This window comes from Diadema antillarum, unplaced genomic scaffold (assembly GCF_040938485.1).
Source record: "Diadema antillarum isolate AM-2024a unplaced genomic scaffold, OU_Dant_1.0 seq00000381_RagTag, whole genome shotgun sequence".
NCBI lineage: Eukaryota > Metazoa > Echinodermata > Echinoidea > Diadematoida > Diadematidae > Diadema > Diadema antillarum.
The window spans coordinates 204,361-231,223 of NW_027271379.1; the positions used below are offsets into that span (position 1 = coordinate 204,361).

General features: G+C 38.3%; 1 protein-coding gene across 1 annotated transcript in view; it reads left to right on the top strand.

Annotated features, from left to right (window-relative positions):
* Window positions 1–3,723: 3,723 nt before the first annotated feature.
* The window catches only part of LOC139731585 (uncharacterized), a 40,473-nt gene continuing 17,333 nt past the window's right edge, over window positions 3,724–26,863 (top strand). Inside the window, exons 1-3 of the mRNA XM_071642474.1 lie at window positions 3,724–3,727; window positions 12,473–12,601; window positions 25,095–25,366. Of these exons, the coding sequence (XP_071498575.1) occupies window positions 3,724–3,727; window positions 12,473–12,601; window positions 25,095–25,366 (405 nt within the window). The remainder of the gene's footprint in view (window positions 3,728–12,472; window positions 12,602–25,094; window positions 25,367–26,863) is intronic.

A 26,863-nucleotide genomic window follows, 5' to 3' on the forward strand; every position in this document is an offset into this window, starting at 1 on the left:
TAATTAAGCAAGTCATGGGTCTGTTTTTTTCCAAGTTTATGAGCACTAGGATGCTATTGGAGGCTCTTGAAACTGCATATTAATGTGTGAACACATTGAACATAACTTAGCAGGAAGAGATTCCCGACATGCTTTACAAAGATCCTCATTTCTCTTTGACCACTGAAGCAATCGGAAGGGAATTTCTGTCACATATGGGTAATGAATTACAGCTTCATACCCTGATATTGTGTTTCGAATGATTCACAATGATTAAAGTTATCGTTGCAGAGGGTCCCGTTGTATTTTTTTTTTTGTGGGGGGGGGGGGGCATACGATACATAAAGCCGTTTGACTGATGGATGTTTGCTATCCTCAATTGCTTCCTTAGTGGCTATATAGCAAGATAAACCCAAATCAAACGTCAAACATGAACCCTGCGTAGAGTACGCCGCAGGTGGTGCTGCGTGCCAATGGCGATACCAATGAATCAGATAACGCCAGTCATATACTGCGGTATTGAAAACCTCACCGCTGAGACACCATCGATGAGGGGGGGGGGGGGGGGGGGGGGGGAAGAGACACGTATCTACCTGTAGACCGCAGGCATGCAATGATCAACAGGATGACACAGCTCCGACTTATCCCCCGATCCCAGAACACTCGTGGTAATGACTCTGGAGCTATGCGAGGTACCAGGAGACAGTGAATGCTCATTATAAACCCTAGATTGTGTGACCCTATCACTCTAAGAAAACTAGGTTCAACTTTGCACCCTTTGTGACACTAAGAACACCTTTACTAGTCTCACACTGGGAGCATTTTTACGGGTGCAACTTTGCACCTTTAAAAGGAGCTAACTGGTCTGAAAGTTGCAAAGTTGCACCCGTAAAGGTGCTCCCATTATGGCACTGGTAAAGGTGCAAAGTTGAACTATTTTTTTCGCGGCGAGTGTACATTCAGCAATATGGAAGTACGATCAGTGAAATAAAACAAGAACACGCAGTGATAACAAAAACAACAAATTATAAAGATAAAAACAATCAACCAAGCACACAGACAGACATAATTCAAAAACGTAACGTTGTTGGAAGCCAGGACAGTTGATAAATTAGAGGGGAGATGGGTTCTCTACTCTGATCTCCTACGAACCATTTTAGCTGCGACCACAGCTGAGCATTTTTCCCAAGGTCAAAGGGTGTTTCTCTCATTGTCAGAAATCCAATATCAGGGTTGATGAAGATGATGTTAAGAGAAGTAGATGGAGGAGGACCGTATAAAAAAAAAAAGAGTTAGAGGGATTGTAACAGCGAGGAAAATAGGGACATTTATTTCAATTTGAAAATAATCATCAAGTTAAGGACAAACTGTGACTGTGAATCAAGAATAAAGGAATAGATAAACAGCGGGAAATGAAGAAAACAACTTGAAAGTAACATGAAACACATCTCTGCATCCAGTATTCCGCTATAAACATGATAAAACGCGAGATTAAACTAGATTTCCTGTTTAATGAGGTTTCATCTCCATTCTGTTGCTGAAGCATTGTCTTGTCATCGTGATTTATACGGTGCGGTTTAATCTTTCAGTTCTGATCTGTAACATTTTCCTTCTTCTGTGCCGAGTTTGTACGTGTCTTCACTTTTAGAGAAATAATCTGAAACATTGCGGAGGACCTTTTTTAACAATCCTCAACAACATCTTCATGTCGTATTCACGTTTTCTCAAACGAAAGGTTATCCGTATTGATTATTGTTATTAATCCGTTCCCCAGTCAGAGTGTGATATGAGACGCTATTTCTCGAAAATTGTGTCTTGAAATAACTACTGGCAATGTCATGCGACGTTTTGCCCATTCAAAAACTCAGGACAGGTCAATTCTATACGAATAAGGCACATTACTTACACAGGGCCTGAGTCAGTGCCAATAGTAACATCAATAGTAATAACACTTTTTATGAGTTACGGAGGGGAGATACTTTTACTATTCAGCGTCCAACCAACAATGACCAAGAAAAATGCATTATGTGTCATATAAAAGTGTGACAAAATTTGAATTCCGGGCAGTCATTTTCGCGAAATTCACAGGCCATCACAATTTAGTTCCACGCTGACTAACCCGCACATATTAAGCAATTAGGATGCATGTGCAATACACATACAGGCAATGCTATACTGAGCGCAGACGAGTGGTCATTACTGGCAGTCATTAGCAATGTCAACGTCCGGTGAAACGTACACTGTAAAAACATCGGTGTTAGATTTAACACCACGGGTGTTTAATCTAACACCAATCAAACTTCAATAAAGGACCACACCCACAGGTGTTAAAAATGCACTGTGATGGTGTTGAAAAGTGTTCACTTGACACTTCGTGGTGTTAATTTGACACTGTACCTGGTGTTATTTTGACACTGTACTGGTGTTAATTAAAAAATGACACCACATGGTGTTGATTTGATATTTGTTGGTGTTAATGTCAATGGTTTAACACCCGTCCAGCTTCAATAAGAGACCACACCAGCTGGTGTTACTTTGGTGTAAATTTATTTTCACACTTTTTCAAAAATCTAGTATTTTAATGTAAAATTCCTGATCGTCTTGTTTAAATCAAAAATCAACAAGAAGTGCAGTTACTAAGAAAGTCTTCAAAAAACAGTTTACAATTTGGAAATGACACCCGGAGGTGTTAATTTAACACCATAAATGAGCACAGAAAATTTAACACCAGCTCGGTGTTCACTGTTTAACACCGGACTTTTTGCAGTGTAAAGTTGGGCATTTGGATAGAAATAAAAGACTTGTCACGTGATAGCTCTCAGCCAATCATTTGATTAGGATTTATCGATATTACCATGATTATCATGAGTCCATGACAAGAATTAAACCCGATAATAACTTTGAAAAAAGTCAAAACACACGAGGCGAAGAAATTATGTTTTTGGTCTTCATGATTCGACTCCAGATGACTTAATAGATCTTGAGTACTCTGTAGCACAGACGCGAAAACAAAGCGTGTTGCTTCATACCATTGAGAACATGAAATTATATTTTTTAATATCCTCATAACAATTGCACTTGTAGAAGATTGTAATCAAAATGTCCACCATAATTAAAGGGGAAAAAAAACTGTCCGCCGGCGCGTTTAGCTATCCAGCAATACGATGTTATTTTTTTTTCTTCAAGGTTAGGAGGGTATATCGAACATTGTTTTAGGATTCCTTTCCCATTTATGGGGGAGTATTAGCGATCAAAATTAATTCTGACATCATCAGAACAATGTACAGCTCTGTTTCACCACACCGCTGGTTCTGTGGTGTGTGTGCGTGTGTGTAAGTGATCATAATGCCCACTATAAGGGGGAAAAACCTGTCAGCGTTTAGCTGTGATGTCATTCAATTATTATTATCATTATTATTTTCTTAATCGAGGTTAGGATGGTATCGAAGGTCGTTTCGTTAATCCTTTCTCATTTATGGGGGAGAATTAGCGGTCAAATTCTGACATCATCAGAATAATATGCAACTCTGTTTCACCATATGATACTGGTTCTGTGGTGTGTGTGCGTGTGTGTTTGTCTATCTGTTTGTGTGCGTTTGCTACTGTATGTGCTCTTGTGTAATACAGGGAGATATGCCACCTCCTAAATCCGGCTTGAGCTGAGCTTCAACTGGCCCCATCTATAGTCCTATAGTATTTAGTAATTAAAGTAATCTGGCTTACTCACTTTGGTTAGCACTAGTCATGGGTGAGTATATGTACAGCTAGAAAAAAAGTCACGAACCTGATAGTCTCTCTTCCATACTGTGTTTGCCTTTTTTTAACGATACTTTCTGCTCTTCAGAAAAAAAGCCAACAAACATTATGATGAGCAGTGGTGACAGGGCAGTCAATATACCTATGTCTTTTTGTCGAGCAATTTTTCCACGAGGTTTTGAGAAAGGGATGGAGCAGGGTTTGTTAATTTTGTTTAGTTTATCGTTGGTGGGGTGACAAAACCTTGTATCTCAAAAATGTCAAATGTTCAGGAGAGCTAAAAAACATGACTGCCATAACATGTAAGTCAATGGAAACAGCCAACTTTTATTTATCATTTGTGACTTTATTTTAGCAGATGGGCATATAAGGATTGGGAATTACATAGTAATGGTTCCTAGCTTCAATATAATGAAGAAAACTCATTTTCACCAAATATTGAGATACGAGGTTTTGTCACCCCACCAACGTTATAGTCTTTGTTCCATGAACTTCAAAACATTCGAAGACACACAACACAATAAATATCATGCAGGAAAGTGAAATCGTGCTCGACAGGTGACCGAGAAAACAATGACAAAACCTGACTCAGAGTCTTGTAGATTAAGCAAGTGATTTATAGGACGTTTTGTACACAATATGAATGAAGTTCATGAGTGAATAAGTTTGACAGTATACGCACCTGTGCGATATAACTATGTGTTGCAACAAACAAGTTGTATGAGCAAATGCAGATTGAATCTATATATTCAGTGAACAACACTACGATTTCTTCTGGTATTTGCCATGATGCCACTATTAAACACCAAATAAGTTTGCGTACGTGCTTACAGGAGTGTGTATTTGTAATTTGTATACTATGGGAGTGTTGCTTAGAAACAGGAGGGATTAAAGGAAAATGAAACCCAAATATAAGATTAATTGAGTAAATGCGGAAATGTCTATAGTGAGCACATCATTGTTGATCAAGTTTGAGAAAAATCGGACAATCCGTTTCAATTTCTTTTTCATATAGAGTTAAAAATAAAATTGCAGTTGCTTACTTGCTCATTTATCGAAATATGACGATGAAATTACTATGACTGTATGATTATTGAAATTTGTGTGATTTGAAATTCTTTACTCCTAGAAGCGTTATGTATATTCGGGCCTACCCTGCATTGCTTTATATGGAAATAAAATCATTTGTCTTGGATTGAATTGAATTGAATAGAATTGAAAATTATGAATTCTTAAATTTTCGGTGCCATGATGTCGCTGTATGAGAAGACTACACCAGTTCATGTCGACAATGATATAAAGAATATAAAGAAAATTCAACATTTTCTTATTACAATCTTAGCTTAACAAGTTATAGAACTTGACCTATACCTTTGTCAGAAAGTAGGGGAATAATCCACATTTTTTTTGAAAGAAAAGTATACTTTTAATGCATGCCAATTCATAAGAAAGGTAATATCATTCCCCCTGTTAAAAAAAAATTAGAAAATGGAAATATGTTAAATTCTCTTTATATCGTCTTTTATCGTTGGCCATGCGTGACGTCACTAAATGTTTTATTCGTCACATCCAGTACTGGCGGCCGCGGCGGCATCGAAACGTTAGAAACTCATAACTTTGAACGAACAGTCCGATTTTCCTCAAACTTCACTTATGTGGTACGAATTACTGAATGGTCACGAGTGCGATAGTTCAAGATGTTTGTTTATTGTGACATTAGAGTCGTGCAATGGCACAAAAACTTCGAGTAAATCGTGAGTTTAACACGGGAGTCAGTGGACATTGGTGACGTCAGACATGCAATATCCATTTTTGCTTCAAAAAAAAATGCGCGGCTAGAGACAGCGCACGATGGTACTTTTAATCAAATATCACGTGATGGGCAATCAACCAATCGGCTTGCTACATATTTTTAGTTGTTGTATAAATTCCAGTAATATTGCTGCGTTCACTCAATCAACGTAGTTTAGGCCTACTTTCATTCCCCGTCTATCATGCTCGCACCTTTCACATACTGTTCACTCTGTCATAGGACTGCGCATGACATCAGTGCTTAATAAGCCAATCAAGAAGAGCGACAACACAACCTCGGGTTCAAACGCTCTACCTTTCTAAAATGATTATGATAACATTTTAAGTTATAATTTGGGAACCTGCAGCAGTCATTGAATCTTAGAGCCACCTGTTTCTGATTTGGCAAGTATATTATATATGGTAGCCTTCAAGCCACCTGCGACGCATCGCGGGGGCATTGACTGATACACGAATTAACGCGAATGCAGAAACAAACGTAGCTCATTGTTATTGCTTATAAAATTTATCTCCAATACTACAGATGCAAGAGAAATGGGCGCGAACGATCCGTTCGCTAAATTCAAAGAAGACAAATCATGTTGAAATTGAGGCAATTTAATGTGGACTACTAAAGGGTGCCTCCGCCTACCATCTCCTGATGGTATAACTTTGTACCCTTGTCTGCTATGTTACAGTAAATTATAACGATGAACTCGGCAAACCGTGTTGCTACCCCCTACACTGGATGTACAGCCCTGGCGATATCTCACACTGCTCACTGCTGCTACACTCTACATTGGGTAATATAGCACATCCAGCTCTCCCTCATACGGTACGATACCCTAGTCCCTTGCACTATTCTCCTCATTTACCATCGCTATACTTTTCGCTGCTGCGCACTACATCGGCTGCAACCCTCCCATATTTTTTTTTCTCCGTGCATTTACTTCGCGATATACCTTCCGCTGGTTACTACTCACTATAGTACAGTAGGTGTTATATACCTCATAAGTGAGATTCGTATCACTGATTGGTCAAAAGTATATCATGTGACAAGGTGTAGTCCCGTCTATCTTGCCTTAGGGTTTTCATGTAAGTGATAGAAAGGCAAAACCCTCATGATAGAAAGGCAAAACCCTCGTGATAGTAAGTCAAAACCCTCGTGATAGAATTCGTAAACCCTCCGCGACTTTTGTACACATAACAAGTACACTAGACTTCGCGCACGGTGTCCGCAACCCCTCCAAGGACGTTCACTACGCGCATCGTATACAACACATGCACAATCATCGCACTCAGTGAGCGCACAGCAGGCATGTTTCAACATGGCATGATATGATCGAGCGATCTTCCGTGATTTGAAGTGAGCTGAATCAAAGATCGTACACTTTGTCTTTAGGATTTCTTAGGATCCCGAAGCAGAGACAAATTTCAGCATGTTGGAAATATCGAATTAAAACACGAGCGACGGGAAACTGGACGTATACTGTAATCTTCTGCCAAGATTTTATGCAGGAGCTCGCCGAAGGCCGTGTGACTTACCCACTGTGAGTGATTACCGTGCGTTTTAGGTAGTCTACGAAATGCACGAAAACCATGCAAGCGAGCGCTGTGGCCTGATTTTAGGGCTAACGTTAGGCCTAACAGTTAGAATTTACTTCGTATTTGCCTAGCCCTAGATCTTGGTTAAGTCTTAAACGATGAGGTATATAAAACAAATATTAACTGCTCTGTATTCGGATGGTGGTGGAAATTATCACTCCCTCGGTGCTTTTCATACCGACCCCTCCATCACCCCTCGGCTAACGCCTCGGGGTGATAGAAGGGTCGGTATGAAAACCACCTCGGGAATGATAATTTCCACCATCGTCCTCATGAGCAGTCAATATTTGTATACTATCATCTTTCTGGTACTATACACCCTCGTCTTTTGCACTATTTCTCCTCCTACACTGCAAAAAGTCTGGTGTTAAATAGTGAACACCGAGCTGGTGTTAAATTTTCGGTGCTCATTTATGGTGTTCAATTAACACCTACGGGTGTCATTTCCAAATTTTAAACTGTGTTTTGAAGAGTTTCTTAGTAACTGCACTTCTTGTTGATTTTTTATTTAAACAGGACGATCAAGAATTTTACATTAAAATACTAGATTTTTGAAAAAATGTGAAAATAAATTTACACCAAAGTAACACCAGCTGGTGTGGTCCCTTATTGAAGCTGGACGGGTGTTAAACCATTGATATTAACACCAGCAAATATCAGATCAACACTATGTGGTGTCATTCTTGAATTAACACCAGTACTGTGTCAAAATAACACCAGGTACGGTGTCAAATTAACACCACGAAGTGTCAGGTGAACACTTTTCAACACCATCACAGTGCATTCTTAACACCTGTGGGTGTGGTCCTTTATTGAAGTTTGATCGGTGTTAGATTTAACACCCGTGGTGTTAAATCTAACACCGATGTTTTTACAGTGTAATACCCTCAATATTCATTTCGCTGCTACTCGCTACACAATTATTATTATTCCCGCCTTCCCTTGTACTATACCCTCGCGTTTCTTGTATACCATCTCCTCGTTGTACTGCACTCGAGTTGTAGTCAGCCATACTTGGGGCCTGCTACACTGGATAGTATATAACTCTTCCTCGTTTATACTCCCCGGTATACTATACCCTCGTCTCTTTGTACTATTCCTCCTCGTATTGCTCCCGAAATACCATCACTGCTGCTCACTATACCTGCTACGACCCTCGTCTCTAGTTCCATGACCAACCTCGCGATAACCCTTGCTGCTAAAGCAGCAGGCTTCAAGGTACCTCCCTGGTACTATTGCGTCTTGCACTAGGTTGTTTCTTCTCGTACACCCCGATATACCATGTCCTCTCACCACGAGATACTTGTAGCTGATATACTTTGCACGTTATAAGTTTTTTTTTTTCCACATGTTATTTCCTATCGCTGTCTCCTTCTCACTACCCTGTTCAAAAAGAACACTTTTCTTCTGTTTCGTTGTCTTATATGCTTCACACTGAGCTCACCGATAACAAATTTTCCTTGTTATAATTTTTTTTTTTGGTGGTTTTTAATGTTGGATTACCAGGAAGTAAGAGAAGTGCACTGACCCACGCGTGACATTCGAAGTTCGACAGTCTGTATATATATATATATATATATATATATATATATATATATATATATGTGTGTGTGTGTGTGTGTGTGTGTGTGTGTGTGTGTGTGTGTGCGTTTACAGTATGTGTTTGCTTGTGTGTGTGGGATCATCCAAACGACAAGTGCCTTCTGCACTGACACCTGCGAGGATTTCAAGTTGCTTGTCTGGGTGTGTATACGTGTGTGTTATCCGAATGTGTGTGATGGCGTGTGTACGTGTGTGATTAATTTTAATCTCCAAGAAGTCGCCGTCACGATGATGGGGACCCAGTTGTCTTGAGTGGAGAAGGGTGGAGCGCGGCTGTCCATTCGTTCTATCACCGTGACACATGACACGGGTATGGTGGAGTTCATGCGGAGATGAAAAAGCGATGACACATTTCATGACCGACAAACAGAAACAAGAGAGAATAAAAAAGACCCCAAACTAACGTGAAAATGAGCAGGCAAACGTAGACAACGTAGACCAGACAAGTGCTTGCTAACTTAAAGGAGAAGTTCACCTTAATCAGTTAATACACATGGAGTGAGTGAATGAAGCAACAGAACACATCAGTAGTAAACGTTTGAGGAAAATCAGGCAATCCTTTAAAAGTTATGAATTGTTGAAGTTTCAGCGCAATACTGCTGGATGAGAAGACCACTACAGTTTATGATGTCACATGCTTAGAACGATAATGAGGAAGAAAGAGAATTCCACAAAATTACATTTTGTGAAAAAAGTACTCATTCCCTCGACTTGTTACTGACGTATGCTAAGGATAATGTCATTTCCCATGCCTTTTATGAAAGAGGTAATTTAGTCAAGTTCTCTTTTATTGTTTGAGAAAAGTGAAAATATATTTAATTTTCTTTATCATGTGACGTCACAAGATGTAGTGGTCTTCGTATCCAGCGATTGGCTGCACTGAAACTTCAAAAATGCATAACTGTTGAACGGATTATTCGATTTTCCTCAAACTTTCACTGATGTGTTCTACAGATATTGCTGCATTCTTGCAATCCCTACATGTATATTTAGCAGGCGCGCCGGAAGCAGTTTTGGATTGGGGGGGGCAAACATTGGAGGGGGCTCAAGATTAGACCATGCATATGTTACACAATATACACATACACACACACACACACACACACACACACACATCTATTATATATATATATATATATATATATATATATATATATATATATATATATATATGTAAAGTGGCGTACGGTGGGTCGAAACATGGGGGAACCATAAAGTAATTTTGACGGTTGATCTGTTTGCTTGTGCGTGTGTGCGTGAGCAATAATGGGACTACAATACATTACGGAATGTGATACATTCAACAACGCAGTCATTGAGGAACATTGTAAGTTTTCCTTACATGGATTATGGAATGACGGTGTGAAACGATCGACAAATTATATACTGTCAGCAACATAAGGTGAATGGCATAACAATAAAATGCGAGCGAGCGAAGCGAGCGAGCTTGAAAATTTTGATATTCTACAGTTCCAAAACTGGAGTTTTAATTGTAGCTACATATTTCGCTTTGAAATAAATGGGGGCGCATCGGGCGCAACTGCTGGCAATTATTGGCAGCAACATTAGGAGAATGGCATAACGATTCAATGCGAGCGAGCGAAGCGAGCAAGCTTGAAAATTTTGACATTCTACAGTCCCAAAACTGGGGTTTGTAGCTTTATCTTTCACTTTGGAAATTAATGGGGCGGCGCATCGGGCACAACTGCTGGCAATTACTGGCAGCAACATTAGGAGAATGGCATAACGATTCAATGCGAGCGAGCAAAGCGAGCGAGCTTGAGAATTTTGACATTAACTTATAGTCCAAAAACTCTCGTTTGTAGCTATATCTTTCGCTTTGGAAATTAAGGGGGGGGGGGGCATCGGACGCAATTGCTGGCAATTACTGGCAGCAACATTAGGAGAGCGGCATAACGATTCAATGCGAGCGAGCGAAGCGAAGCGAGCTTGAAAATTTTGACATTTTACAGTCCCAAAACTCCCGTTTGTAGCTATCAATACTATTTATCTTTCGCTTTAGAAATTAAGGGGTGGGGGCATCGGGCGCAACTACTGGCAATTACTGTCAGCAACATTAGGAGAATGGCATAACGATTCAATGCGAGCGAGAGAAGCGAGCGAGCTTGAAAATTTTGACATTCTAGAGTCCAACAACTGCCGTCGTAGCTATGTTTTTCGCTTTAGAAATTAAGGGGGAGGCGCACCGGGCTCAACTGCTGGATGCGAGCGAGCGAAGCGAGCGAGCTTGAAAATTTTGACATTTTACAGTCCAAAAGCTGCCGTTTGTAGCCATATTTTTTTCCCTTTTATTCATATGTATACATATTTATTTTATTTTCTTTGTTTATTCATTTATTTTTATTATCATTATTATTATTATTATTTTTTTTTTTTTGGGGGGGGGGGGCTTTTTGGGGGGGCAAAAATGCGTTTTGCCCCCCCACTTTTTGGATTGGGGGGGCGGCCGCCCCCCCTGCCCCCCCACTTCCGGCGCCTATGATATTTAGGGTGAACTTGTCCTTTAATGGCAATGCATGGGTAGCAGATGATGAAAGCAAATCAAATGAATATCAATTTTTAGATATTTAGAGCTTTGTATGTTTGCATCCTCTCATTTTACTCTCCGCGCGTATATCTTGTTATAGCTAGATTTACATTTGCACTAGACTGTTTTATGTATAGTTCTATGCCATTTGTTATTATCCTTTACTTCATAGGAAAGTGATAAATGTAATAAATTTAATAGTTGTAATTAATATCACTGTTATTCACTTCATACCTGAGATGTGTCCGTTGTTTGTTTATATATACTATCTCTTATTTCAAATTTCCGAGTCGTTGGTTATTGTATAATACTTGCATCACTCGATGGAAAAACAGTATAGCCACAAAATAATGACTACATGATTGGATTTGAAAATGAGTAACTTTATGATACAGAGATAAAGCGAAGCAATGAATACTGAGGACGAAAAAGAAAACCAATAACAATCTTAATGCTATGCAGTGCTGTACGACTTTCTCCATTGTTGTTTTGTATGCAGACTTGTAATTCGAAACATTTCTCAGAATCGTTAAAGCCTATTACTTCGTTTTTCTCATGAACTTTAATCCGGCTATTTATATTTTTGAAATATTGATGCAGTTTCACGAATAAGCGAACACAGAATCGAAAGCGGAACGTTTGGAAACAAAAGAAACAACTGGACTAAATCATTGCTTATTGTACGCTTCGTTAAATAGCGACCAAGCTAATGCAAGTACGCCAAGAAGAGATTATTATATTGACATTGATGTCACAGCACTTTATGTGTAATATACTTGTTACGCTTCTTTTATATTTCTCTTTCCCTCACTTTTGTCTTCTGTTCTTTTTTCTCTCTCTACGTTCCCCTCTTATTTCATCTATCTATCTATTTATCTATCTATCTATCGATCTATCTATCGATCTATCTGTCTATCTATCTGTCTATCTATCTATCTATCTGTCTGTCTATCTATCTATCTATCTGTCTGTCTATCTATCTCTGTCTGTCTGTCTATCTATCTATCTATCTATATCTATGTTACTATCTGTCTATCTATCTATCTATCTATCTATCTATCTATCTATGTTACTATCTGTCTATCTATCTATCTATCTATCTATGTTACTATCTGTCTATCTATCTATCTATCTATCTATCTATCCATCCATTTATTTATCTCTCTTCTATCTTTCTGTCTGCATCTGTAGCTCATTATGAATGTAACTTCGGGTCAACGACCGGCATCTGCGATTACCAGCAGGATGCCCACGATGAATTTGATTGGACAGGTCAAAGGTTACAGCCCAACGCCAGAAGCAATAATGATTCACCATCAGGTTTGTTAAATCATCATACTCTTTATTTCACATCTGATAATGATGGCAAAATTGATGCCAGTGATAATGGATGCTTTGGTTACGAGGATTTAAAAGTAATTATCATTTCTGTCTTAGACGTTTGTAGACATGATTTTTAATCATACTTATCATAGGTTAAAGGATATCTCATGTCAAATACAAGCACGTTTACTATTTAGAAGTTGGCTATGACGAAACATTTATGACACTCTTTAGAAATAATGTGTGTGAATGATGCGTGTGTGTGTGTTTTAAAGATGGTACAATTTGTATTCCCTCAACCCTTTAGATTTTAGGTTGCAATGCAACTCTTAATACTCCTTGATCATCGATCGCCTACAAGTCAAGAGGTAGATGTATTTCATTTTTTTTTTGACTAGTAGAAGAAAGCAGTCTTATTCCTGTAAACTGCAGTCGTTCATATACAATAATATGATATCACTCGCGTTCCATACGGGTTTTCACAAACAGACTTGCTATACTGGTGAGTTTTGGGTCGACAAGCAACTACCACAGCCGTACATGGAGGGGAGGGGAGGGGGGGGGGGGTGGGCTCCTCTTCAAACGGACCCGCCAGAGGGTGTGGTCCGTAATATGCCCCGCTGAGAGATGAGACAGATGGACAAACAGACAGAGAAGGATGCGATAAAGGGATGACACCTGAAGGGGAGAGAGAAAGATAATACAATGATATGAGTATGCTGAAAGAAGGGCAGAAAACAAGGACAAAATCGGAGAATTATTTATCAAGTTCAGGTGAATTTTTGCTGTCGGCATTGGCTTTAGAAAGAACAACTCTCTATGTTGATTATCCCTAACACTTTGAACATAATTATCTGTCTTCCTCTCTGTGTATGTGTCTGTGTGCGTGTGTGTATATGTGTATTACGACTTGGATGTGTGCGATAAGTTTAACACTTGTCACTGTTTTATATTATGCTTCTTTTCTGTTTTCTTATTATGAAAATACCGTTATTTCGTTGTTATACCGTTGTTTTGCTTTATCGCTCGGAAGTAAAAACAGACAGATCTAAACTCAAAGCTAACAGAAAAAAGCAAGTAGGCTATAATGTTGATGAATAGTCTTCTTCAGACACAAAGTACAGACTTCTACATCCTTCGTCTGTGCTTGCTTGCTGCCATTATTATACAGTATATCCTGTATAAACGGTTGGGTTTTTTCCAACAACATTATAAAAGGTTTAGGCCAATGCATGGACCTTCATCCATAACTGCTGTATCAAGCAATACTAAGGTTTCGAGACTGTTAGCGTCGCAGCAGCATAGGCCTATACGGGTATCGATGAACTCGGTGCATTGTGCACTGATGCAATCGTGCCGGGGCTTTAATCCATGGACTTAGAATTATATGTTTCAATATCTGAATATCTACTCCATAAAACGCTCTAGAATTCCATTTTAATTCATTTGAAGAACAGAAGAATTATCGTCGAAGTATTATGTTGTATTATGATTATTACAGGCAGAAAATAATTTCGCTTCTGTAACAGGTCTGGGCCTATCTCTTTAATATATTGTCGGAGCTGAATTCGCTGTATCTTTTTTAAATAAACACAGCATAGACAGGGAGGGATGAAAGCGTGTTAAAGTGATAAGACAGTAGGTAGAAGACTAGCTGCGGGGCCTAAATACAACAGGATGTCTCCTAATTACAGGCAGACTGGAGATTCTCTCGACCCCCCTGTCGATCGCTGAAAGGTCAACACCGTTGAAAAGTTCTCCTAACTTGTCTCGATTAAGGAACCATTCATTGCTGCGCGGTTAGGGCTTCTTTCCGCTCGCGAATGATCAGAAACAGATAATCCGTGTAGGCCTTAAATATAAAACATACTGCGATCGGCGTATTGCGGCGGCGCCCTGCAATGCCCTAACCAACCTCCTCAGCGGTGTCGTCGAATATCAATCGTCATGCTTAGCTGCGAGTGAATTCGCGGGGGAAAACGGTGTCTGATATCATTAGAACGAACACGCGAATCAATTCATCTCTTCCCATTCCGTATTACATGTGTCATTATTTCTTTTAAACCCGTGCAGTGACAGTCATATCAGTTGAAGTCTGCGGTTATTTCTTCTCTTTCATTTGCCAAACGTTTCACACTTTTCAAAATCCAAATGCCACATTGAACGATAGAAATGATATCACAGCAATGGTGTCAAGTACCGCTGGCACTGTTGAGTGAAAAGCATAGATTTAGTATTCATCTTTAAGTTCAAGAGAGATAATAGGACAGTATAAGAGTATTAGTTGGGAGAGAGACAGGCAAACAGATAGAGAAATGAAATCGATTAACATGAATAAGTACTGATATATTGTCTGTTGTAGAGGATGAGAAATATGTATGCATAAAAGAAATATATATATATATATATATATATGGATGAAAACGTTGAACGATGTACAATTGGCCATTTTCGGGCTTTGCGATATTCAAACCCTTGTAAAATTGTCACCTGTGGGTGTTTTTCATAGTTTTATGTATCATTTGGTAGGGGAGGGTTGTGCCTTTCAGAAAATATACACTTTGTATTGTTGTTACCGCATTTCCTTAAAAAATAATGCCTTAAAGCTGAACAAATTGACAAAAATACATATTTTATGAAAAAATCCCAGAATCAGACGTCGCAATTTTTGTTCTTATCCAATTCTACAGCTTTGTTTTTTCTTGTGAGTAAGCCCACATGCTCCAACTATTTAATCAAGTACTTCTGCCATGAACGTGTTTATTATTCATCTTATCAGGAACTTTTGAATTCACTCATGTCTGAAAAAGAACGTCTCTGAATGAATTATCTTTTCCTTGACGCAAAAACTCCAGGATGAATATGAAAACATGTAAGGCCATATTTATTTAGCGTATTATCCATACTACCATTCCATCAAAATTTGTGAGTGAGCTGTACAAAGTAATCGCGTGGTGGCTCATTAAAGCAAATTATACTGAATAACCATCAGAGATGTTCCATTGGTTAATGGTGTCATTAATGAAAGTTGATTATGCTTGAGATAAAAACTGGTGATCAGTACGTCAGTGTGAGCCAGGCGATTATGATGATTGGCAACAAGAGCAACATACTGTCCATAAAAATGAGTTCTGGTTGAAAATCCAAATTGGCAAACGTCTCTGATCAAAGCGAATGTCTCTGATTGAAAATCTCTAAAGGGATATTCCCTCATCTGACACGTACACACTGCATGATACTTTATTTGCGCGCTTATAGTACGCACTGACGCGCCATCTTGGAATCGAGTCGGCATAATTCAACAACGGAAATGCCCACAAATCCTGAAAATGTGAGTAATAACAAAAACTTTCCTGGTGTTTGTGTCGATTTATAACAGTTATCATTCCGTAGATTTGCCAATTAGTATCATCTGTGAAATTATGTATTTTAACCTTTGGATTATAAATAAATTAAAGAAGGATGGACAGTAAATATGTAAGATTCTACATGAAGATCAAAGACCGCACGTCTCTGAGCAAAATGAAAAACGTCTCTGATAATTACTGTTTCATGAAATAAAGACATCCATTCTACAAATTATGAGAACATTAAAGTAAAATTAGGTCTGGATGGGTGCGGTTAGTATTATAGGAACAAGAAGAACAAAGTTTACACGGGCGTGTTATAATATTAAGAAAAATGAAGCTTCCTGAAAGATGTTGAAAATATGTAGAAGAGTTTCAAATTTAAGGTTTTCTGTTGATTGAGCAAGTTTAAACACATTGCCTAGACAGAAACTGTGTTTTATGACTAGTAATAGGTCAGTAGTCTATAATTATAATGTAATAGTCACTTTGAATTACGTATTTTTTTGTGAGAGAAGCAGAAATGTAAGAAAAACAGGGTTAGGTCAGGGACGTTCTCTGAACAAATAAGATCTGTTCTCAAACCAATATTAATGACCCATCATGGCGAATTGGTGCCTACGTTTGAAGCACATAGGTTCCTCAATCCAAATATAATGCTAATATCTTGTAAAAATCAAACCCATTAAGTACTGATAAGCAAAGATGTTTACGTCAGAGACGTTATACGGGACGTTTTACATATTTTCAACAACTACAATTGGGAGTCGATCTTTCATTATTCCACAGTAGATGGCCCTCGTATACATACATTGTTCTAGGTAATTTGCGCAATCTAGAAACAATGTTGATTTTATAATTTTGATCAGAGACGTTCATTTTGTGCGTACATTGCTCCAGTGCATGGTAAGTTAACTTTAATATCATTTTTACTCTATTTTTTTTTTTCTTACAGCAAGATGGGAAGACCGGATGGATTGTAAACACTCCGAATATCCTGTTTAGGATCTTTAGTCTCAGTCACGTTCATGGAGCCTACAAGTTCCAGACCACGGCCGTGGTACTGGCAAGACCGGACGGATATCTGATTGGAGGTGCCATCTGTTTACACAATAATGACTTTCCCAACCCCGGTTTCAGGTGTCGCAAGCGACACAGTCGATACTATGCACTGATTGAGGACATTGAATACCAAATGAAGGAGAAATTCAGTTCAATGTTATAATGCCGACTCCGTTTTTAATGCACGTCACTACGTTTACTTTTGAGCCTGTGAAATTTGAGGCTTATACGCTAAGAAGTAAAGGTTCAAATAATTTGCACCCAATTTGAAACAATGGCAGGATACACTTGAACCCTTAATTATGTTTAATTGCACCCTTACTTAACTGCCTTTTTGAATTTTTGCCAATTTCTGCAAATAAGGTTTTTGTACAGTGGATAAGAATATGCAAATGAGTGAGCTAACCATGTCATAACCTCTCCATTTTCCATTGATCGTGTACAAAAAATAACGAAAATTTAATGTTTCTGGCATTGAAATCTGAAACATAATGCTATTCGTGGTCGATTATATACCTTCGGAATAGTGTTCAGTTACATATATACCCGGATTTAAGCCTGGGGCATAATTATGTTTGAATGAAAAACTGGAAATTTCAAAATATTATGTTCAAATGTTATGGCAAGTAGTGAGGGGATGACATAGCACATAGGTTCCTCAATCCAAATATAATGCCAATGTCTTGTAAAAATCAAACACATTAAATACTGATAAGCAAAGATGTTTACGTCAGAGACGTTATACGGGACGTTTTACATATTTTCAACTACTGCAATTGGGAATCGATCTTTCATTATTCCACAGTAGATGGCCCTCGTATACATACATTGTTCTAGGTAATTTGCGCAATCTAGAAACAATGTTGATTTTATAATTTTGATCAGAGACGTTCATTTTGTGCGTACATTGCTCCAGTGCATGGTAAGTTAACTTTAATATCATTTTTACTCTATTTTTTTTTTCTTACAGCAAGATGGGAAGACCGGATGGATTGTAAACACTCCGAATATCCTGTTTAGGATCTTTAGTCTCAGTCATGTTCATGGAGCCTACAAGTTCCAGACCACGGCCGTGGTACTGGCAAGACCGGACGGATATCTGATTGGAGGTGCCATCTGTTTACACAATAATGACTTTCCCAACCCCGGTTTCAGCTGGTGTCGCAAGCGACACAGTCGATACTATGCACTGATTGAGGACATTGAATACCAAATGAAGGAGAAATTCAGTTCAATGTTATAATGCCGACTCCGTTTTTAATGCACGTCACTACGTTTGCTTTTGAGCCTGTGAAATTTGAGGCTTATACGCTAAGAAGTAAAGGTTCAAATAATTTGCACCCAATTTGAAACAATGGCAGGACACACTTGAACCCTTAATTATGTTTAATTGCACCCTTACTTAACTGCCTTTTTGAATTTTTGCCAATTTCTGCAATAAGGTTTTTGTACAGTGGATAAGAATATGCAAATGAGTGAGCTAACCATGTCATAACCTCTCCATTTTCCATTGATCGTGTACAAAAAATAACGAAAATTTAATGTTTCTGGCATTGAAATCTGAAACATAATGCTATTCGTGGTCGATTATATACCTTCGGAATAGTGTTCAGTTACAAATATATGCCCGGATTTAAGCCTGGGGCATAATTATGTTTGAATGAAAAACTGGAAATTTCAAAATATCATGTTCAAATGTTATGGCAAGTAGTGAGGGGATGACATAGCACATAGGTTCCTCAATCCAAATATAATGCCAATGTCTTGTAAAAATCAAACCCATTAAATACTGATAAGCAATGATGTTTACGTCAGAGACGTTATACGGGACGTTTTACATATTTTCAACTACTACAATTGGGAGTCGATATTTCATTATTCCACAGTAGATGGCCCTCGTATACATACATTGTTCTAGGTAATTTGCGCAATCTAGAAACAATGTTGATTTTATAATTTTGATCAGAGACGTTCATTTTGTGCGTACATTGCTCCAGTGCATGGTAAGTTAACTTTAATATCATTTTTACTCTATTTTTTTTTCTTACAGCAAGATGGGAAGACCGGATGGATTGTAAACACTCCGAATATCCTGTTTAGGATCTTTAGTCTCAGTCACGTTCATGGAGCCTACAAGTTCCAGACCACGGCCGTGGTACTGGCAAGACCGGACGGATATCTGATTGGAGGTGCCATCTGTTTACACAATAATGACTTTCCCAACCCCGGTTTCAGCTGGTGTCGCAAGCGACACAGTCGATACTATGCACTGATTGAGGACATTGAATACCAAATGAAGGAGAAATTCAGTTCAATGTTATAATGCCGACTCCGTTTTTAATGCACGTCACTACGTTTGCTTTTGAGCCTGTGAAATTTGAGGCTTATACGCTAAGAAGTAAAGGTTCAAATAATTTGCACCCAATTTGAAACAATGGCAGGACACACTTGAACCCTTAATTATGTTTAAATGCACCCTTACTTAACTGCCTTTTTGAATTTTTGCCAATTTCTGCAATAAGGTTTTTGTACAGTGGATAAGAATATGCAAATGAGTGAGCTAACCATGTCATAACCTCTCCATTTTCCATTGATCGTGTACAAAAAATAACGAAAATTTAATGTTTCTGGCATTGAAATCTGAAACATAATGCTATTCGTGGTCGATTATATACCTTCGGAATAGTGTTCAGTTACATATATACCCGGATTTAAGCCTGGGGCATAATTATGTTTGAATGAAAAACTGGAAATTTCAAAATATTATGTTCAAATGTTATGGCAAGTTGTGAGGGGATGACATGCTCATTTTGCCATTTGCAGATTCATAATGACCATTCAAAAACTGTTTACTGAAGAACTAGCGAAACTTCAAAATGTCACAACCTTCTCATTTTTGTGGAGCCCGTATGATTTTCTTTCTTATCAGCGAATAAATTTATACATTTGGGCTGAATTTCCCCTTGAATGAAGCTTTTTCCTTTGGAAGTAAGGTGAAATATTCTAGTGATATTTTTGAGGTTTGTAAGCCAAATACAGGAGAAAAGGAAAAATACTAACGTCTGTGATGAAACAAGAAAACGTCTATTAAGAATGTCCCTTACCTAGTCTCCACTATGAACACTATAATGCATCGCCTTTGAGTTGAAGGAAGAAGGATTAATAATCCCCTAACGATGTGACAGATAAAATGTGATATCGTTATGTTATCATTGTCAACCTCTTGAAAGAGGTTTTCAGTTCACTTTTCGTCAACAAACAGTTGCTATACCATACTGTCGATATTCTTTTGAGTTTGGTGTTGTGGCAAGTGCATTACATTGTTTACAATTTATATCTGCCATAGTATGAAAAAAAGCGTAGCGAAATTTGATGCTTCTAGGATAAGCAAAGGTTAATTACAGCTTTCTGAGACGACATCATAACAGTGGCCCAGGTAAGGTCCCTAATGAAAATACAAACTGGCTTATACTCATACAATTATATTTTAGACTAAGGGGTCAAATTAAATTAGTATCAATAAATTTGTGTTTACCTTTTTAATAGATTTGGACTACAATTGAAAGCAAACATATACAAAATTAATAGCGTGTGGGCACACCTGCATATACACCTGAAGGTAAAATGCAAAGTAGTGGTCATCATAAACAAAAACAATTCTCGACATTTAGGCCTAGGTAAATGATTTCTCAATGAATGTGGAATGTCCAGTTGCGAGCATCTTTTAAAATAGGGAGTTTGATGTTTAATTTTAGTGATAACTTACAGCCGAAACGTCCCTGATGGAAAAGCAAATGTCTCTGATATAAATGAGTAATTAGGTAAAGTAGTTGAAATTGCAAATTTTTCAGGTAATTTTGTTGTCTGTCATTAAAAGGTGTTGTAAGATCTGAATGATATATCAAGAACAGGCTTGTTGTTGATTTTTGGTGCAGAAATCGAAATTCCTCTTACAATTTGGAGATTCGTAGTTATAATCAATTAGTATGAAAAATAATTCAAGGTGAAATTACCATTCTGAATTGTTGACAAAAGATGAAAAGACATGTGTTTAATAAAGGAAAATGTTGTTTGCTCACAAAACTCTTAAATATGGATCAAAGGACATCATTTGTATTGCCTATGTCTGAGGAACGTCTATGAGTGAAACCAGAACGTCTCTGATCAAAACATGGCTTACTTCCAGCGTCTGTATAGGGCTTTTATGGTGATTTGATCAAACGAAATGCACTAATTCATTATTAGTATCTACTGAACATTAACATTTAAACAAATGAGACCCCTGCTACATGTTTTGTTCAAATGAGATGAAAGTGAAGATAAGAATATGAAAATCTCTGCTTAAATGACAAAAACTCCACTTTGTCTTTAACTTCCATGTGTATTAGCTTTTGTAAACTTCACAGGAGGCAAACAATATTTTAGGAACAAATTAACACAGTCTTCGAAAGTATGAACAAGATTAAACTATCTTCATTTGAATGTTTTTTCACCCTTCATTTGAATTTTCACTAAAACGATGTTTATTTTAGTCAGAGACGTTCGCCATTATGTCACAGTTCTATTTAACCTTGAATAAAAACAACACCCTTGGAGATATCCCAGTATAATTGGGTTTACAAGAAAGCTGACAATAATGACATTTCACTGAGATGTATCTATATCAATGAGTCACATGTTTTAATTTTGACCCCTGATTTGCCCAATTGTACATCGTTCAACGTTTTCACCCATATATATATATATATATATATATCTTATGTACAAGAAATATATATATACACTTTACAGTAGAAAGAAGATACGTATGTGAGCGAATGAAAAATACATGATGATGGAATGTGTTTTCGTTTAAGTGAGAATTGATTATAAGTAATAATAAGACCACTCCAACTTCGGTAATTTGACGAAGGAAAAAACTTGACATAAATATCATAATGTACTCATAAGACATTCATGTTTATATTCGGTGATGTTATCATTCTCCGTAGCTGGACTTCTATTTTCAATGTATGTTCTTGTAAATCTGTCAATAAGTACATGATACATCTCGCTTTCGCTGGATTGGCGTTAAAATCCACAAATTAAATCTCCATGGGAACCAGAAAAACTTCGAAAAAAGTGGAATTTATCAACCATTAAGCCACTTCCGGATGCCGTTAGTTAGCTGACATTGGCGTTATAGCGTTATAGCGAAAATGCGGTCGCCCGCATATCGCCCAACTTGATCCAATCAACAATATTGTGACGAAATCTTTGCAACCACAGATCTGGCGCTTCTCCATGTGTTAAGTTGCAATTTTCTCCACAAATTGAGATCAACCCCTTAATGCTCCCCCCCCCCTCCAACCAGACTCTAGTTTTTGAATGAGAAGGATAGCACAATTGCTTTGGATTTTTGTTTTTTGTTTTGTTTGTTGCTTTTTTAACGAGGAGCACATGGTTCATTGGAATGCAATACTCTTTCACATGAAAAGTGAAAAGGAGATTACATGCTATACGGGACAATCCCAACATAGGCCTTCACATTATAGATAGAAATGTGATATTCAAATTGGAAGGGGTGATAGTTAAGCCATCAGTTCACAACTCTACCATAGATGTATACCCAGACATAATTATCTCATGACCTTGTGCATTTGGTCGATAATATTCGAAATTCAAAAGCCTTTCCCCACTTGAAAGGCATCATGGCAAAATCCAATTCTGATAATAACTTCAAGAATTTGACGCGAAGGATAGACATAAACAATAGCTTAGATAAAGCTTGTTTTAAAGTGTTAAAAAAATGACTGAAAGAGGCTCTTACTGTGAACAGGGAGGTGGAAGAGCGATCCACCTCCCTGGTGTGAAGGATAATTATAGGGAGGGATGAAATGTATAAGGCCTAAATACTCGAACACAATATCTGAAGATATAATTATCCTAATTCAAACTTACATCATGCATTAGCCTCATTCACAAGTACAAAATAGCGGGCAATGGCGGGGATGACGTTCGCGCTTCTAGCCACATCACGTGATTTTATGCAAGTATTCACACGCTCAGAAATAGTGGGATAGCGATTGCGTTCCAAATTTAGACAATTTTGGACAAAAACAACACGCTAGTTGCTGATCGATAATAATTATGATGACTCTAATTGTTCTTGCGCCTCACAGTGGTGTGGTACGCACGCTGTTGTGCTGTGTGCTTTGAATGATGGGATATAAAATTTTGAGTTTTATTTTGTCGAGCATTCACGCCGTAACCGTGGGTAAATTAGTGCGCTGATTTATAAATAAGGGCAAAATTTCTTGGGTTTAGCTTCACGCTGCTTTTCGCATTAATTTGTGTGTTTTTTTGTGTGTCCATACGTGTAAACGACTCGAGCTTGCGATAGCGATGCAGTATCGAGATTTGTAACCCGCTAATTTGTGTCCGTGTGAATCATGCTATGTGAGACCTAAAGTGACAATTATACTTGTTTTCTGTGTGTTTTTTTTTCATTTGGAGTGAGGGACAATGGTGATTATAAATTCTTGAAAAGAAGATAATGCTACCGGTGTAAATAGGTGATGCTTGTCGTTGTAGTTGTTGGTAATATCGATATTGTTCTTTCAACATCTGCTCAAAACACGTTTGACTATTGTAACATTTTGATGCACCTGTTGCAAATCGATACACCTGTCAACAAGAAAACAACCTTGTTTACGCGCAAGTATCAATCATGTCTGGGCAGCGGCTTGCCAAAGCCTTGAGAGATTTCCAGGTTCCTGACAGTTGATGCGCACGAGTCTTGTTGATTCAACTATACAGATAATCATCTTGTAGAATAGTCATCACGGAAGAAGACAAACAAACAAATAGATAAGGTAAACTAAATCAACTAACAGAAGTAAAAGCGAAAAAAAAAAACAAAGAAGAAAAATGACGCAGTTCATATGTACAATCCTGATGTACTGAAATGAAATAGAATATTAAATAAACATGAATAATGTAATAATTCGTTCCTTTTCGAGCGGAGTCTATACTTTCAGCGATTAGACATGGCCTGAGTGTACCGCCGTATATGCAGGGAAAAGATCACTTTACTAAAGCGTTTTCAGATTTATGACTATCCTTTTCTTCTTAGATATTCCGTCTATCTGCACACACTCAGTGCAATGCAATGCAATATTTAGAATTCACCGTGTTAAAGGGTGTGTACAGTTCTGGTCGAGGTGAGGATTTAGCTTTTAACGTTTTGCGAGATATTCAGAAACCACTCTATGAGATGTCAAGGAGCATGCAGTTCTAAAGGGTATCAAAAGTCTATTAGATGGAAATCGCTTTTGAAATGGCTGAGATATTCAAAAACAAGGTGAAACAAAGAGATCCTAATAAAGTTGTGACATGTCGCCTTTTATTATTAGCACCGTGACTTTTTTGGATATCTCAGCCATTTGAAAACCAATTTTCATCAAATAAACATTGAATCCTTCTAAAATTACATGCTCTGTCATATGTCATAAGAGGGTTTTCATTATCTCACTTAGGAATGTCGAATACATGAATCCCCACCTCAACCAGTACTGTACAGTCCCTTTAAGTTTTAGGCAATTATTGAGAAAGGTTTCTGGTAGTCTGGATTAGTTTTTTTTTTTAAATGAATAAAGGCATGCATGAAAACTTAATGTGTCGGTAAACTATAGAGTCTCTATACCAAGGGGACCAAAACTACTTTCGTCGTCACCAATAAATAAAATCAATGTTCATAAATACACTGTCGTATCAGGGCAATTACCCACGAGGGCAATCCCCCCCCCCCCCCCCCGGCTAAATACTGGTTCAGTATACTTTGTTACCTGATTCTGCTTTGCTCATAGAGTATTTGCTCTTTGACATTTTAGACGGATATTTTCTGGAGTTTATACATCTCATGTTTAACGATTTATGTTATAATTATATCATTTTATCTTTATGTCTTATGCATGAATATAATTATGTATAATATGATGTAATATATTAATGCAGTGCTCGGTTTAAAGTTTCTCTATGTACGAAATAATACAAACGATCTGCAACTAAAGTTGATTTTTATCTCCTTTATGGGAAAATAGAAACGTACGTCTGTGCGTGTAGAGACGGTCGAGAGCAGTTGACACGAGGTTCGACGGCCCGATTCAAGACGGGCATCTTCCCTGCCAGTGGCGAGTCGGTGGTAACCGTGTCTTTCTGGTACAGCATGCAGCGTCAGGACGGGGGCGAGTTGTCGGTCTTTCTGCAGAACCACGGGTCGACGAAGGATCGGCGAATGGTGTTCAATCGCGTGGACGAGCCAGCGGGCTGGACCAAGGTCAACTTTAACGAGTCCGTATCGGAGCCATTCCAGGTGAGCATTATTTCAATGTAAACTACACACTTACGTCATTATGTTGGTGAATGTCAAGTGCGCGTGCGCTCTTCACCGGGGCGCAGCAATCTCTGATCCCGCATACACCTCTTTGTAAGTAGTTAGGCATACGATTTGATTTGATCTGATTTGATAAATGCAATTGAAAGAAATTCGGTCAACATCTGTGTGCAGGATCCGATTCAACATGTTGATTTTATTAATCAGTATCCTCATCTAAATTGGGTCATTTCACACTTGGTGAGGGAATCCGTCCAACGCGTAGAGCTTTGATACGTCAGTTGCGGTATACCGGGTCAACAAGTGACGGATACGTCCACTTTCCCACCGAGATGTGGCTGTGACGGAGAGGATTCGTTACGTAATGATTAGTGAGCCAGTTTGAAAACCAGTGTTCAGTTTCTTTTCTGAAATAGTTAAGGATCTTCCTTTTTCTTGTTACAACCATAAGGGGATTTTCCCTCAAGATTTAGAAGGATTACTTCGCGTAAGCAAGGTTATCTGTGTCACAAGAATTCAGCAAAAGCTGAAAGATCATTGCAAGACTTCGTGAATGTTTGAGGAAAATCGGACAATCAGTTTGAAAGTTCCACAATTGTTGACGTTTGTGGTTAATCTTACGTGCTATCTTCACCAGATGGCAACTTCTCGTCAAACTGGTCGTGTCAATTAATGTGAGTCCATTCTAAGACAATAGAAGGGGAGGGGGTCTACTTAAAAAAACCAAACAAAACAAGGGTTACTGTTATTATCCGTGCACTTCCATATGAAAGCAGAAACAAACAAGTAGAAGCACTCCTGTTGCGATGGTGTTTTAGGTTTAAGGCAACATGACAACACTATTCAATGTGTAAAGAGAGGGGGGTGAGAGAGAGAGAGACTCGGGGGGGGGGGGGGGGCTTGGAGGTTGAGGTAAACTAACTGTGATTCACGATTACTGTTCTGCTCGTCCTCCAACCGCGTTTTACGGAGATGCCAAGCGCTCAGTGTTGACATTCACATAACACACTGACTAGCTATGGAAAAATTAAGGAATATTAGCAACAAGCAAAACATTGTCGGCAGTGGCAATGTAAACAACGTGAAGCTCGTCTCTTCGAAACCGCTGGGGCGGCTCATGGCTTCATACATGTGCAGCTAGGATCAAGGCGAGTTCGTACTGTGGTAACCGCGTCTGACTCACACACAGAGCAGTTCCCGGATTCGATTTCTTGCAGGGACCTTATTTATACCAGCAGAAATGTTGTGTGTCATCGCGTGTTCTCTCAAGGAGTCATTAAGGAAAACGTTCTGTGATAACTAATTGCTTGGTCCTTTCTTTCTGCCAAGAGTCAGCGCGTTATTCATGGATGCACATCTCTCTTAAAGGCATTATTTACCATTTGGAGATGAAACGAAAACCCAGCTTTAGTGCTTCAAAATAGTTCTAAAATGCGAGTTAGGGATAGAAACAATTAATGTAAAAAAATATCATCA